We start from the raw sequence: 13,502 nt of genomic DNA on the forward strand, positions 1-13,502 counted from the left end.
AATGAGGCAAAAAGTTAACAAGGGTATCCGGGAATTGAACTCAGCTCTGCACCAAGCAGACCTAATAGACATCTACAGAACTCTCCAACCCAAATCAACAGAATATACATTTTTTTCAGCACCACACCACACCTACTCCAAATTGACCACATAGTTGGAAGTAAAACTCTTCTCAGCAAATGTGAAAGAACAGAGATTATAACAAACTGTCTCTCAGACCACAGTGCAATCAAACTAGAACTCAGGATTAAGAAACTCACTCAAAACCACTCAACTACATGGAAACTGAACAACCTGCTCCTGAATGACTACTGGGTACATAATGAAATGAAGGCAGAAATAAAAGATGTTCTTTGAAACCAACGAGAACAAAGACACAACATACCAGACTCTCTGGGACACATTCAAAGCAGTGTGTAGAGGGAAATTCATAGCACTAAATGCCCACAAGAGAAAGCAGGAAAGATCCAAAATTGACACCCTAACATCACAATTAAAAGAACTAGAAAAGCAAGAGCAAACACATTCAAAAGGTAGCAGAAGGCAAGAAATAACTAAAATCGGAGCAGAACTGAAGGAAATAGAGACACAAAAAACCCTTCAAAAAATTAATAAATCCAGGAGCTGGTTTTTTTGAAAGGATCAACAAAATTGATAGACCGCTAGCAAGACTAATAAAGAAGAAAAGAGAGAAGAATCAAATATATGCAATAAAAAATCATAATGGGGATATCATCACTGATCCCACAGAAATACAAACTACCATCAGAGAATACTACAATCACCTCTACACAAATAAACTAGAAAATCTAGAAGAAATGGATAAATTCCTCGACACATACACCCTCCGAAGACTAAACCAGGAAGAAGTTGACTCTCTGAATAGACCAATAACAGGCTCTGAAATTGTGGCAATAATCAATAGCTTACCAACGAAAAAGAGTCCAGGACCAGATGGATTCACAGCCAAGTTCTACCAGAGGTACAAGGAGGAACTGGTACCATTCCTTCTGAAACTATTCCAATCAATAGAAAAAGAGGGAATCCTCCCTAACTCATTTTATGAGGCCAGCATCATCCTGATACCAAAGCCTGGCAGAGACACAACCAAAAAAAATTTTAGACCAATATCCTTGATGAACATTGATGCAAAAATCCTCAATAAAATACTGGCAAACGGAATCCAGCAGCACATCAAAAAGCGTATCCACCATGATCAAGTGGGCTTCATCCCTGGGATGCAAGGCTGGTTCAACATATGCAAATCAATAAATGTAACCCAGCATATAAACAGAACCAAAGACAAAAACCACATGATTATCTCAATAGATGCAGAAAAAGCCTTTGACAAAATTCAACAACCCTTCATGCTAAAAACTCTCAATAAATTAGGTATTGATGGGACATATCTCAAAATAATAAGAGCTATCTATGACAAACCCACAGCCAATATCATACTGAATGGGCAAAAACTGGAAGCATTCCCTTTGAAAACTGGCACAAAACAGGGATGCCCTCTCTCACCACTCCTATTCAACATAGTGTTGGAAGTTCTGGCCAGGGCAATTAGGCAGGAGAAGGAAATAAAGGGTATTCAATTAGGAAAAGAGGAAGTCAAATTGTCCCTGTTTGCAGATGACATGATTGTATATCTAGAAAACCCCATTGTCTCAGTCCAAAATCTCGTTAAGCTGATAAGCAACTTCAGCAAAGTCTCAGGATACAAAATCAATATACAAAAATCACAAGCATTCTTATACACCAATAACAGACAAACAGAGAGCCAAATCATGAGTGAACTCCCATTCACAATTGCTTCAAAAAGAATAAAATACCTAGGAATCCAACTTACAAGGGACGTGAAGGACCTCTTCAAGGAGAACTACAAACCACTGCTCAAGGAAATAAAAGAGGATACAAAGAAATGGAAGAACATTCCATGCTCATGGGTAGGAAGAATCAATATCGTGAAAATGGCCATACTGCCCAAGGTAATTTATAGATTAAATGCCATCCCCATCAAGCTACCAATGACTTTCTTCACAGAATTGGAAAAAACTACTTTAAAGTTCATATGGAACCAAAAAAGAGCCCGCATCGCCAAGTCAGTCCTAAGCCAAAAGAACAAAGCTGGAGGCATCATGCTACCTGACTTCAAACTATACTACAAGGCTACAGTAACCAAAACAGCATGGTACTGCTATCAAAACAGAGATATAGATCAATGGAACAGAACAGAGCCCTCAGAAATAATGCCACATATCTACAAAGATCTGTCTGATCTTTGACAAACCTGACAAAAACAAGCAATGGGGAAAGGATTCCCTAGGTAGTAAATGGTGCTGAGAAAACTGGCTAGCCATATGTAGAAAGCTGAAACTGGATCCCTTCCTTACACCTTATACAAAAATTAATTCAAGATGGATTAAAGACTTAAACGTTAGACCTAAAACCATAAAAACCCTAGAAGAAAACCTAGGCATTACCATTCAGGACATAGTCATGGGCAAGGACTTCATGTCTAAAACACCAAAAGCAATGGCAACAAAAGCCAAAATTGACAAATGGGATCTAATTAAACTAAAGAGCTTCTGCACAGCAAAAGAAACTACCATCAGAGTGAACAGGCAACCTACACAATGGGAGAAAATTTTTGCAACCTACTCATTTGACAAAGGGCTAATATCCGGAATCTACAATGAACTCAAACAAATTTACAAGAAAAAAACAAACAACCCCATCAAAAAGTGGGTGAAGGACATGAACAGACACTTCTCAAAAGAAGACATTTATGCAGCCAAAAAACACATGAAAAAATGCTCACCATCACTGGCCATCAGAGAAATGCAGATCAAAACCACAATGAGATACCATCTCACACCAGTTAGAATGGCAATCACTAAAAAGTCAGGAAACAACAGGTGCTGGAGAGGATGTGGAGAAATAGGAATACTTTTACACTGTTGGTGGGACTATAAACTAGTTCAACCATTGTGGAAGTCAGTGTGGTGATTCCTCAGGGATCCAGAACTAGAAATACCATTTGACCCAGCCATCCCATTACTGGGTATATACCCAAAGGACTATAAATCATGCTGCTATAAAGACACATGCACACATATGTTTATTGCAGCTCTATTCACAATAGCAAAGACTTGGAACCAACTCAAATGTCCAACCATGATAGACTGGATTAAGAAAATGTGGCACATATACACCATGGAATACTATGCAGCCGTAAAAAATGATGAGTTCATGTCCTTTGTAGGGACATGGATGAAATGGGAAATCATCATTCTCAGTAAACTATCGCAAGAACAAAAAACCAAACACCACATATTCTCACTCATAGGTGGGAATTGAACAATGCGAACACATGGACACAGGAAGGGGAACATCACACTCTGGGGACTGTTGTGGGGTTGGGGGAGGGGGGAGGGATAGCATTAGGAGATATACCTAATGCTAAGTCACGAGTTAATGGGTGCAGCACACCAGCATGGCACAAGTGTACATATGTAACTAAGCTGCACATTGTGCACATGTACCCTAAAACTTAAAATATAATAATAATAAAAAATAAAATAAAATAAAAAAACCATATTAAATTGATAGCCTTTGTAAGGATATTTTTTTCTATTGATAAAAGGATACACTGATTATGTAACAGGAATATTACCAAGTGTGTGACATTTACATTTCGCAGAGCATAATAAAAGGCATTTTAAATTTAAGAAAAAAAACAAAAACAACAGCAACAAAAAACAAAACAACCAGATGTGCATTCTTGCCCAAATAAGCCAACCTAAATCAGCTTGATTGTGGACAACAGAGTCACTTGGAGTGTGAGAACAGTTTTACTCTGGGACTGATACCATAAAAAACAGGCTTCTCTGTAAAGTGTACACCCCCTCAGGTATCAGGTGACACAAGTCAGGCACTGCCTCAAAAGTGAAAGGTTGCAAACAGTGACAAGGGAATGGAAATAGATTAGATGTGGATAATGGAGGCATTTGTTCTTCTACAACCTTCTGACAAACATTCATTTTGGTATCTACTGGTTATGCCCAGAAATTTATTGAAATTATTAACATGAAAGGCCTTTCTTTGGGCATAACAAACCACTATTTGTTCACCTAATTATACTGGGAATTTAAGGATATATTTCAGTGCATTTTATTTAGATAAAATCTTTTCATTTCTTATGGAACACAGAGAAATCATCGTGAAATTCTAAGTGGATAAAGTGGAAACAAAGACTCTATTTGTGCAAGTTGAGTACATGGGAATGTAATTAGCATTGTAGATAGTATAACTACGCATGTCCATATGCTGTGTCATTAGCTGTGCGTGCTGAAGCTATGTCACCCCATTCATAGTCCCTTTCACGCATAAACAAAAACTTGAATGTTCACTTAGAAAAAAGCATATTTTCTGTAATTTCCACTCAAATGTTTCTTAGGTGTCTTCATTGCCCAGCAAAGTCAGAAGTGTGCCCAGTGTGACAAATCATTAAACTTGTTTCTTATTCAGGTAGCACTGATTTAGAATGAATCATGTTTTCAAACGATGTGTTAATAATCCTATCAGCTCTCTGAAAAAAATTAGATTATAATCCTCATTTAACAAATGAGGAAAGGGAAGCAAAGAGTTTGACAACTGTCTATGAACTCAGGGAACCAAAAGCCACACTTGTTGGCAATGAGGCTGGCTGTTTCCTCCTGGACCACACAATTGACATCCCGGTTGGGATATGTCAAGTCCGGAAGCGGTATGTCAAGTCCGGAAGCAGGAGCTATAAGCAGGGTAATGAAATGGCTGCTTTGCCTTTCAGATGGGTCTAGAGGTCAAGTTAGTTTATTTGTTTTTAATTTAGCTGAACTCATAGGCTGGTTGAAAGATCCCTTTGTTGGTAGTGATCTTTTGAATAGCCACATAAACCTTTTGGTCTCTCTCTCGCTTTACTCCAACCCCTTCTCCCATTTGCAGGATTAGAAAAGCACTTGGGAAGCCCATTAATCTTGCCGGCGTTGTCAGGAGTGATCAGCGAGTTTTATTAAAAGCCCTGGGATTGCCTGAAAGGCCCCCTTGTCTGACTTTGAAATGAAAGGGGCATGTTAAGATCTCGGGGCACATTGTCAGGACCCCTCGCCCTGCCCCTTGGACTACGAGCTGACCCTCCAGGAGGAAGCACGGAAGCCCTCCTTTGTTAAAGGGATTTCGCCGGTGGACAGAAAGGAGCTGGGCCCTGTCAGCATGAACTCTCTGAGTTGCGGGACTGCGAATGCCCTGCTGCTGCTGCTCCTGCTGGCCTGGGCCAGCCCCACCTTCATCAGCATCAACCGTGGGGTGAGGGTGATGAAGGGCCACTCTGCCTTCCTGTCAGGAGATGACCTGAAGTTTGCCATCCCTAAAGAGAAAGATGCCTGCAAAGTGGAAGTTGTGATGAATGAGCCAATAACCCAGAGGGTTGGAAAACTCACTCCACAGGTAGGTCCTATCTGCGATTTTCTGTTCAGTCGTGTGTATGAATGCAAGTGTATGAAAATGTGTTGGGGGACAAAGAACAGAGATGTAAAAGGTCTCCCCTCAAGCCATCAAAGATGAGTATTAGAAGATGTTCACATTTGAAATGGTGGACTTGGAATTAGTAGGCATAGTATTGCGCTGCTTTTCTATGTGAGGTGAAACCTATTTTTAAACATTCTTGGCTGACTTCAGATTACAAGCCTGAAACCAGCAGGATTTAATCCTGATTATAATAACATTTATAGAGGAAATCAGGTTCAAACTAATATGGATGCATGTATTTTTTTTCTTAATAATGCACTATTTCAGTAAGTCTTTCCAATTTCTCCTCTTTTCTTGAAGATAACTCTGGTATATCTTACCAGCTGCTTGACCTTATAGAGTAGCTAATTATACAGGAAAAAGCACAAAGCATCATGTAAGAGAATTACATTGGAGTTATTCCTGCCCCGAGTTATCACATCCATTGCCAGTCAGAGTGGCTTTGGATAAGAGATCAAGATTTCAAGACATTTTTAGGACATACCTGTGACCTTAGCATAGCAAAGGTAAAACTTGAAGATGTTTCATCTATTAATATCACTTAAACATTTTTTCTGAGTAAGGGAAAAGAAGTAGAAAAGAGATGTGAAGATGCTTCACTTTAAATAGTCACTGTTGTTTGAAATTATCTGCTTGATTTTTTTCCTTTTAATCAAAATCTTGGAGACCTTTATATTTAAGGGTATTCTATTGTCAATCTTCTTGTAGAGTGAAGAGTTACCTCCTAATTCATTGGGTTTAAAAAGTCTATATTCTCTTACACTGTTTTTGCTTAAAGTAGGAGTTACCACTATACATAATTTTAAAAATTGCTTCTGATTTTATTACTTGTTCCTACTGTCCTGTAACTTTGCTCGCAGTGCAAACAATCTTGAGAATGTTCAACACTAGATGCTGCTGCTGCTTCTGGAAAAATGGACCATTCTCTTTTGCTGAACTATGAACTTTATTTCCTTTTCATTTGGCTAAAGAAACATAATCCACGAGGTTATTGAAAAGTGGTACTAGGTATTGCAGAGAGAGAAAAAAAGACTTAGATGGATACTAGCTCAACTGGTATCTCTAGACACTCCATTTACCACACTTCAAGTTATAGACCCATTCTGAAACACATCAGAATTCTTTGGAAGAGGGTCTCACTTTGCAGGTATTTCTGATGTGGTAGTAACCAAATGTCTCTGCCTAGTTGCTTGTAAGATTTTATCGTCAGTCAAAGAACTTTAGATGGGTATCTAAAACATGTTAGAATTCAACAATGTCTCCACATATTAGCCATTGTATTCCCAAGTGTTTGGTAGTTGCAGTGTCTCCTCAGTTACTCCCAATTATACTTGCATTCTGAATGTGTTTTGATTGGCACTTACGAGTCAGGGAAAAAGAAGATACCTGGGATTGCTCATACTAGAACCCCAATGTGCTAAATAGGATGAGGAAGCAATACAAATAAGCTCAGGAGTGGGTGATAGAGACCCAACTACAGGGACTGGGGTCGAAAGGAAAATGCAGGCTGGTTGCAGTAGCTTACGCCTGTAATTCCAGTACTCTGGGTGGCTGAGGCGGGTGGATCACTTGAGGCCAGGAGTTAGAGACCAGCCTGGTCGACATGGTGAAACTCCATCTCTACTAAAAATACAAAAATTAGCCAGGCGTAGTGGCACATACCTGTAAGCCTAGCTACTCGGGAGGCTGAGGCACAAGAATCGCTTGAACCCGAGAGGCGGAAGTTGCAATGAGCCAAGATAGTGCCACTACACTCCAGCCTGGGTGATAGTGTGAGACTCTGTCTGAAAAAAAAAAAAAAAAAAAGGGAAAATGCAGCCTTTAGAGTTTTGAGAGAGGGTAAAATAGGACACCTGATCCTAGAGGACTGGGGTGTTTGATAAAGCAGGAACCCAGGGCTGTACTGGCACATATGGGTGTCTTATAAAGACTGATGATTGATAATATGGTACCTCTTCCAATCAATATATTTTTAAAAATCATTCAACATTTATTTAGAAGTGGGACTGAGTATATTGTGAAAAAGAGAAGAAGCAAAATTCCCACTGGTAGCTCACAGGAGCAAGCTGTCTAAGCTGTCTTCCAGTTTGGGCCTCAAGCATGCATACCCAACTGAGCAAAACAAAAGCCCTGCAGATGACCAGATTCTCCTTAGTAGGCAATTTGGAGATACTCTATTGTTACCTAAGCCAGCCTCTGAGAGCTCTCCTCTCCCCACCTCAAATGGCTTATGACTCCTTACCATATATGGCAGTCTCTCTGAGAGAAATAAAATTGTCTCCATTATATGTTTTTAGTGATATTTTAATGGTCCTGATTGCTTGGCCTGCTCCAAGGCACTGAGGAGCAAAAAGGGATCCAAGTGACTAGAACTAGGTAAAAAACATTTGTTCACAAGAATCAAGGGTTGGAAGAGGCCTGCAAGTCATTTCCATCTCACACTCTCTGATTTTAAGGTAAAACTCCAGTTACTAGAAAGACAGTGTAGAGAAGAAACCACAAATTGCCTGGCTGATTTAGGAAACTCTTGGTTGCTGAGAAACACCTCTGAATATACTGATTCCCTAGCCTGCTATTGCTCATTAAGAAAAGTAGAATCAAGTCGTGAATACTTAGTGTATGTATTTCCAGAGGCAAATATGACATCTCAAATGGATTTATAGCCTCTAAAGTCGGTATGGGACTTATATCTTCTAATATTTATTCTGTGGTAAAGGAGTTCATTAAAATATGGAGTTTCATCACTTTTTTTGGCCAAATATTAAAACTGTGTGTGAGAGAAATCTATATCATGGGAAAACTTTGTTTCTCAAACTGCCAGGTGATTGTTCCTATTTGTTATTCTCATAATTTCAACAAAAACAAGATTCCTAAGTAAAGTCTGTTTTGTTTTGTTGAATTTGTGCTTGGTTTTTAACGTAGGCTGGTTCAGTCCTTCCCTAGGGGTTCGTTCCTTATGGAGTTTTAGAAATTAAGCATAGCTAAGTGCACATGCACACACACACACACACGCACGCGCGCGCACACACACACACACACACACAGCCTAAACATTATTCTTTAATAGGGCTTAGTAATAAGCTGAAAGCCAAGCTTATGTGAACCCATTTCTAGCAAGACGACTGTATTAACAACACCCTGCTGTGTAATGAACAGTTTCATGTGACTTGCACAGAAAATGTTTTGTTTAACATCTGTTCAATTAGTGTTTTCATTTCATTACTGAAGTTTGTCTTAGGATCAACAGGTTCATTTTCCTATTGAGTATTTGGAAAGGGATTTCAGTTGATGCACACCAGTGCCTTCTGTTCAGATAACCCTCTTGATATAGTCAATTAGATGAGGTTGACGGCAATATGTTTTCCTCATGTTTTAGGACAAGACTCCCTCACACATGGCACTTCTCACACCTAGCCCAAAGCAAGAAATTTGCTGGGTGGAAAGCACCCCAGGTTAGCGCTGAACTTGCTTTTTTGAATAGGAAATATAGCGGTAAGAAAGTATCTCTACTTTGAACCATTTTACTGTCATTAAAGTGAGTAATGAGCTAGGAATGTGTGACAATTTAATTATAAATTGTAATTGAAAAGCAGTTGAAGTGGAAAAAAACAAAGCTAGACAGTAATTAGAAAAGGATTTAGCTCTCCTTTGTTTTAGTTAGTAAATTTATGGACAATTATGGTTGTTGCCTTTTATGAAAGGAAAACATATTATGAAACATAAAACAGATGTTTCTTTTAACAAAGCAGACTGTCTCTTTATTACCATGACTATTTGTCAATGATATGGGGAAGGTCTTTGCTTTATCTCCTTCCTAGTTGTCAATTTAAAAGAGGAACCGGTGATATCTGTGGGAAAAGAAAATCGTTTGTATTAGTGTTAAAGTCTTCTCTGAGTGAATTTTGTTGTCTGAAAATGTTTGAGGCTGTGAAAACGTACAGACGAAACACCACGAACACAATGGTGGACATGCGTGCATACCTCAAGGGTATTAGAACTCTACCAAAGTCAGATTGGGCAGAATGAAGGGCATGATATGGGTGGGAGAGATGATTCTTCCTCTAAAAATCAGGTTCCCAAAATATAACAGTTAACAATCTCCTAATAATTCTGAGTGAGGTGAGACAGTTCATTATAATTTTATTTGAATAGAGGAAATTGCTTTTAGATTTCTGTTTTTCTCATCTGCCGTTTCTGCTATTGCCTAACTAATGAAAGCAGTTTTTTGCAAGTATGTAAGACACAACTCTGGGTCATGTTAGACTCTGATTAACCACAGTAGTGTCCATAGTCAGTGGCTTCATCTTTGAATATGAGAATACTATTTGGAAAAAAAAGAAATGAAAGGAGAACACAGATATACAGAAAGAATACAGTGTGTCTGTGGGTGGGTTAAAGCATGCCTTTTCATGCAGACACACAGAAAGAACTCTCTAACTCAATTGCTGTGAACCCCTGAAAGGGGTAAATAAAATTTCGAAAAATGAAACTATGTTTTAAATGCACTCTAGGTGGTAAAAAGACACTTATTTAGAGACATAATTATCCCTTAACTAATTTTCTTGAACTGCTTTGGTTTTCACAACTTAGATATTCTCAAAACAAGAGACAGCTGTATAAGTAGGATGGTGACTGGGTATGGGGGTAGGGTAGAGGTGATGGTGGTGAAGACACACACACTCACACACATACACACATTACTAACAGAGCATATTTTCTCCAGGCAGTACTCTCCTGGCAAAATGTTAAATCTTGTACCAATTTTCTCATAGATATTTATCCAATTCTTCATGTGAACTAGGTCTTTGACTGCCATTTCCTTCCCAATGAAGTCAAGTATGTTCACAATGGTTGTCCAATTCTTGATGAAGACACAGTGAAGCTCAGACTTTACAGGTAAGCGGCACAGGAACATTGCTCATTTGCTGCCAAGTAACCATTCTGTGTACTTTTGAGGGCTTTTCTTGTGGATATGTATTGTCATGAGGGGAGTTAATAGATTCCAGACAAGAAAGTAATCAACAGAAACTGGAGGCCTGAGTGGACAAGGCAAGATTTGTAGCCAACTTTCAGTTATTTCCACTTGTGTCATCTTCTCTAGGATTCTTCTGTGGCAAATTTTTAGCCGTATCCTGTTTCCCTCTAGTGTCCTTATATAGGTATCTCTGGTGTTCCAACCCACCACTTATGGTGGAAAATGGAAATTATAAACTACAAATTCTTAATGAGAATCAGGGAGAAAATATATTCCAAAAATGAATGAAATTCTTCTTTTTTTGTTACCAGCTGCTTAGTTACAGAAAGTGCAATATCTTCCATTTTTAAACATATTAAATATTTAAAATTCCTTTTTTTTTTTTTTTTTTTTTTTGAGATGGAGTCTTGCTCTGTCGCCCAGGCTGGAGTGCAGTGGCGCAATCTCGGCTCACTGCAACCTCTGCCTCCCAGGTTCAAGCTATTCTCCTGCCTCAGCCTCCTGAGTAGCTGGGACTACAGGCGCCCACCACCACGCCCGGCTAATTTGTTGTATTTTTAGTAGAGGTGGGGTTTCACCGTGTTAGCCAGGATGTCTTGATCTCCTGACCACATGATCTGCCTGTCTCCGCCTCCCAAAGTACTGGGATTACAGGGATGTGCCACCATGACCGGCCTAAAATTCTTTAAAAATCAACTATGGAGTTAAACATGGAATGACCGTAGGAGACAGCGGTTCTTCTCCTATGCATATATACAAGAAAAATGAAAACTTATATTTTACATAAGAACTTGCACATAAAGTTCACTGCAACATTATTCATAACAGCCAAAAAATGCAATAAATCCAACTGATGAATGGATAAACAAAATGTGGTATATTCATGGAATGGAATATCATTCAGCCATAAAAAAACAACGAAGCACTGATAAAGGCTACAGCATGAATGAACCTTGAAAACATTATGCCAAGTAAAAGAAGCCAGGCACAAAGTGTCACATATTGTATTGTTCCCTTTATATGAAATGTCTAGAACTGGCAAATTCACAGAGACGGAAAGTAGATTAGTGGTTGCCAGAGGCTGGGGAAGGGAAATGTGTCTCTTTTGGGGGTGATGAAAGTCTTCTGGAATTAGGTAGTCATGATGGTTGTACAACCTTGGGACTACACTAAAAAACTCTGAGTTGTATATTTTTAAAAGATGAACTTTGTGGTATATGAATTATATCCCAGTGAAAATTAATTTTAAATTTAAGCTCATGATTATGGTATATCTGACTTCATAAAAGTAACTGAGAACTGATGTATGTGGAGTAGGCCTTTATAGGGTTTTTTATTTGGTTTTTATTGCTTTTAAGAATATTTGGTTAGATATGTTGGTGTGAATTTCCTTTAAGCATTAGACTAATGTAAAAGACTTTTGTACAAGACATTGGAACAGTGAACCATTCTACAAACATTTATGACCACCTATTACAGGCCAGGCTGTACGTTGAGCATAATAAACAACAGGATGAGAATACACAGATTATTTTAGTGCTTGTAGTCTAAGGCAAAAGATGAGCAGGTAATTATGATGCAGAACAAGCGCCAAAAGAGAGACACAAAATGCTGTGTTGAGAAAATGAAGCGGCACTCAAGGATTCCTTAGGAAGATATGAAATCAGCATACAGGGCCATTTGATCTTTCTAAGACTTTAGAGTTAAAAAACAAATAACTTCAAAGAGCTTGTGCGGAGTGGGTGGGAAGGGTAGTGGGGAGTTGCGGGGAACATGGGGATGGTTAATGAGTACAAACAGTAGTTAGAATGGGTAAGACCTAGTATTTGATAGCACAACAGTGTGACTACCGTCAGTAAGAATTCAATGGCACATTTTAAAATAACTATAAGATTATAATTGGATTCTTTGTAACAAAAAGGTTAAGTGGGCCAGGCGCAGTGGCTCATGCCTCTAATCCCAGCACTTTGGGAGGATAAGGCGGGCAGATCACCTGAGGTCAGGAGTTTGAGACCAGCCTGGTCAACATGGCAAAACCCTGTCTCTACTAAAAATACAAAAATTAGCTGGGAGTGGTGGCAGGCATCGGTAGTCCCAGCTATTCGGGAGGCTAAGGCAGGAGAATCTCTTGAACCTGGGAGGCAGAGGTTGCGGTGAGCCGAGATTACAGCACTGCACTCCAGCCTGGACAACAGAGTGAGACTCTGTCTCAAAAAAAAAAAAAAAAAAAAAAAGGATAAATGCTTGAGGGAATGCTCAATAAATGGATACCCCATTTATTAAGATGGGATTATTACACATTGCATGCCTGTATGAAAGTATCTCATGTACCCCATTACATATATATATATATGTGTATATATATGTATATATATACACACCTACTAAGTACTCACAAAATTAAAAATAAAAATAAATTTAAAAGAGAAAAAAAGCTGATGAATGCTTGTTGCTTCTACCCCTTCCTTGGGTTTCTAGGCTGCTGGGAGGCTGGAAGAGTACACATGAAATGCAGGGTTAGAGGAGCTTCTTCCCCTCTTGGTCTTCAGCACATTTGAAATAAAATATTCAGGGGAGTAGGCAGCTGAAAATCAGGGAGCATGTTTGTTACCCTCTTACTACTTCTCCTTCTCCAGCCCCTTTGGCAAGCTACCTGAGCCCATTATGCCTGAGTTTCTTCCTCCATAAAATGGGATTAACAATGTCTATCCTAGGTTTTTATAAGGATTGTGTTATATACTATCATAGAGAATTTAGCATAATGCCTGGGCCATAATAAGAGCACATCAATTAGAAGCTGCATTATTGATGCATGCTCATCACTCATTAATCTTCTCCCTTCAAAAAAAATGACACCCCTCTATTTTAGACTCTTCAAACAACCTGAGATTAGAGTTGCTAAGTGGATGGAGGGAATGGAAGTGTCAATTGCTGAATATGCTTTACATGCCAAGCA

The 13,502-nt window shown here is 38.9% G+C and overlaps 1 protein-coding gene across 3 annotated transcripts in view; it reads left to right on the forward strand.

Annotated features, from left to right (window-relative positions):
- FREM1 (FRAS1 related extracellular matrix 1) overlaps positions 1 to 13,502 on the forward strand; it is a 257,613-nt gene that overhangs the window by 118,306 nt on the left and 125,805 nt on the right. For all 3 annotated transcript variants that reach the window (XM_063696367.1, XM_055350801.2, XM_055350804.2), the window contains 2 exons: positions 4,990 to 5,490; positions 10,373 to 10,467. In XM_063696367.1, the coding sequence (XP_063552437.1) occupies positions 5,257 to 5,490; positions 10,373 to 10,467 (329 nt within the window). In that variant the 5' untranslated portion in view covers positions 4,990 to 5,256. The remainder of the gene's footprint in view (positions 1 to 4,989; positions 5,491 to 10,372; positions 10,468 to 13,502) is intronic.

Source organism: Gorilla gorilla, chromosome 13 (assembly GCF_029281585.2).
Source record: "Gorilla gorilla gorilla isolate KB3781 chromosome 13, NHGRI_mGorGor1-v2.1_pri, whole genome shotgun sequence".
Lineage (NCBI taxonomy): Eukaryota > Metazoa > Chordata > Mammalia > Primates > Hominidae > Gorilla > Gorilla gorilla.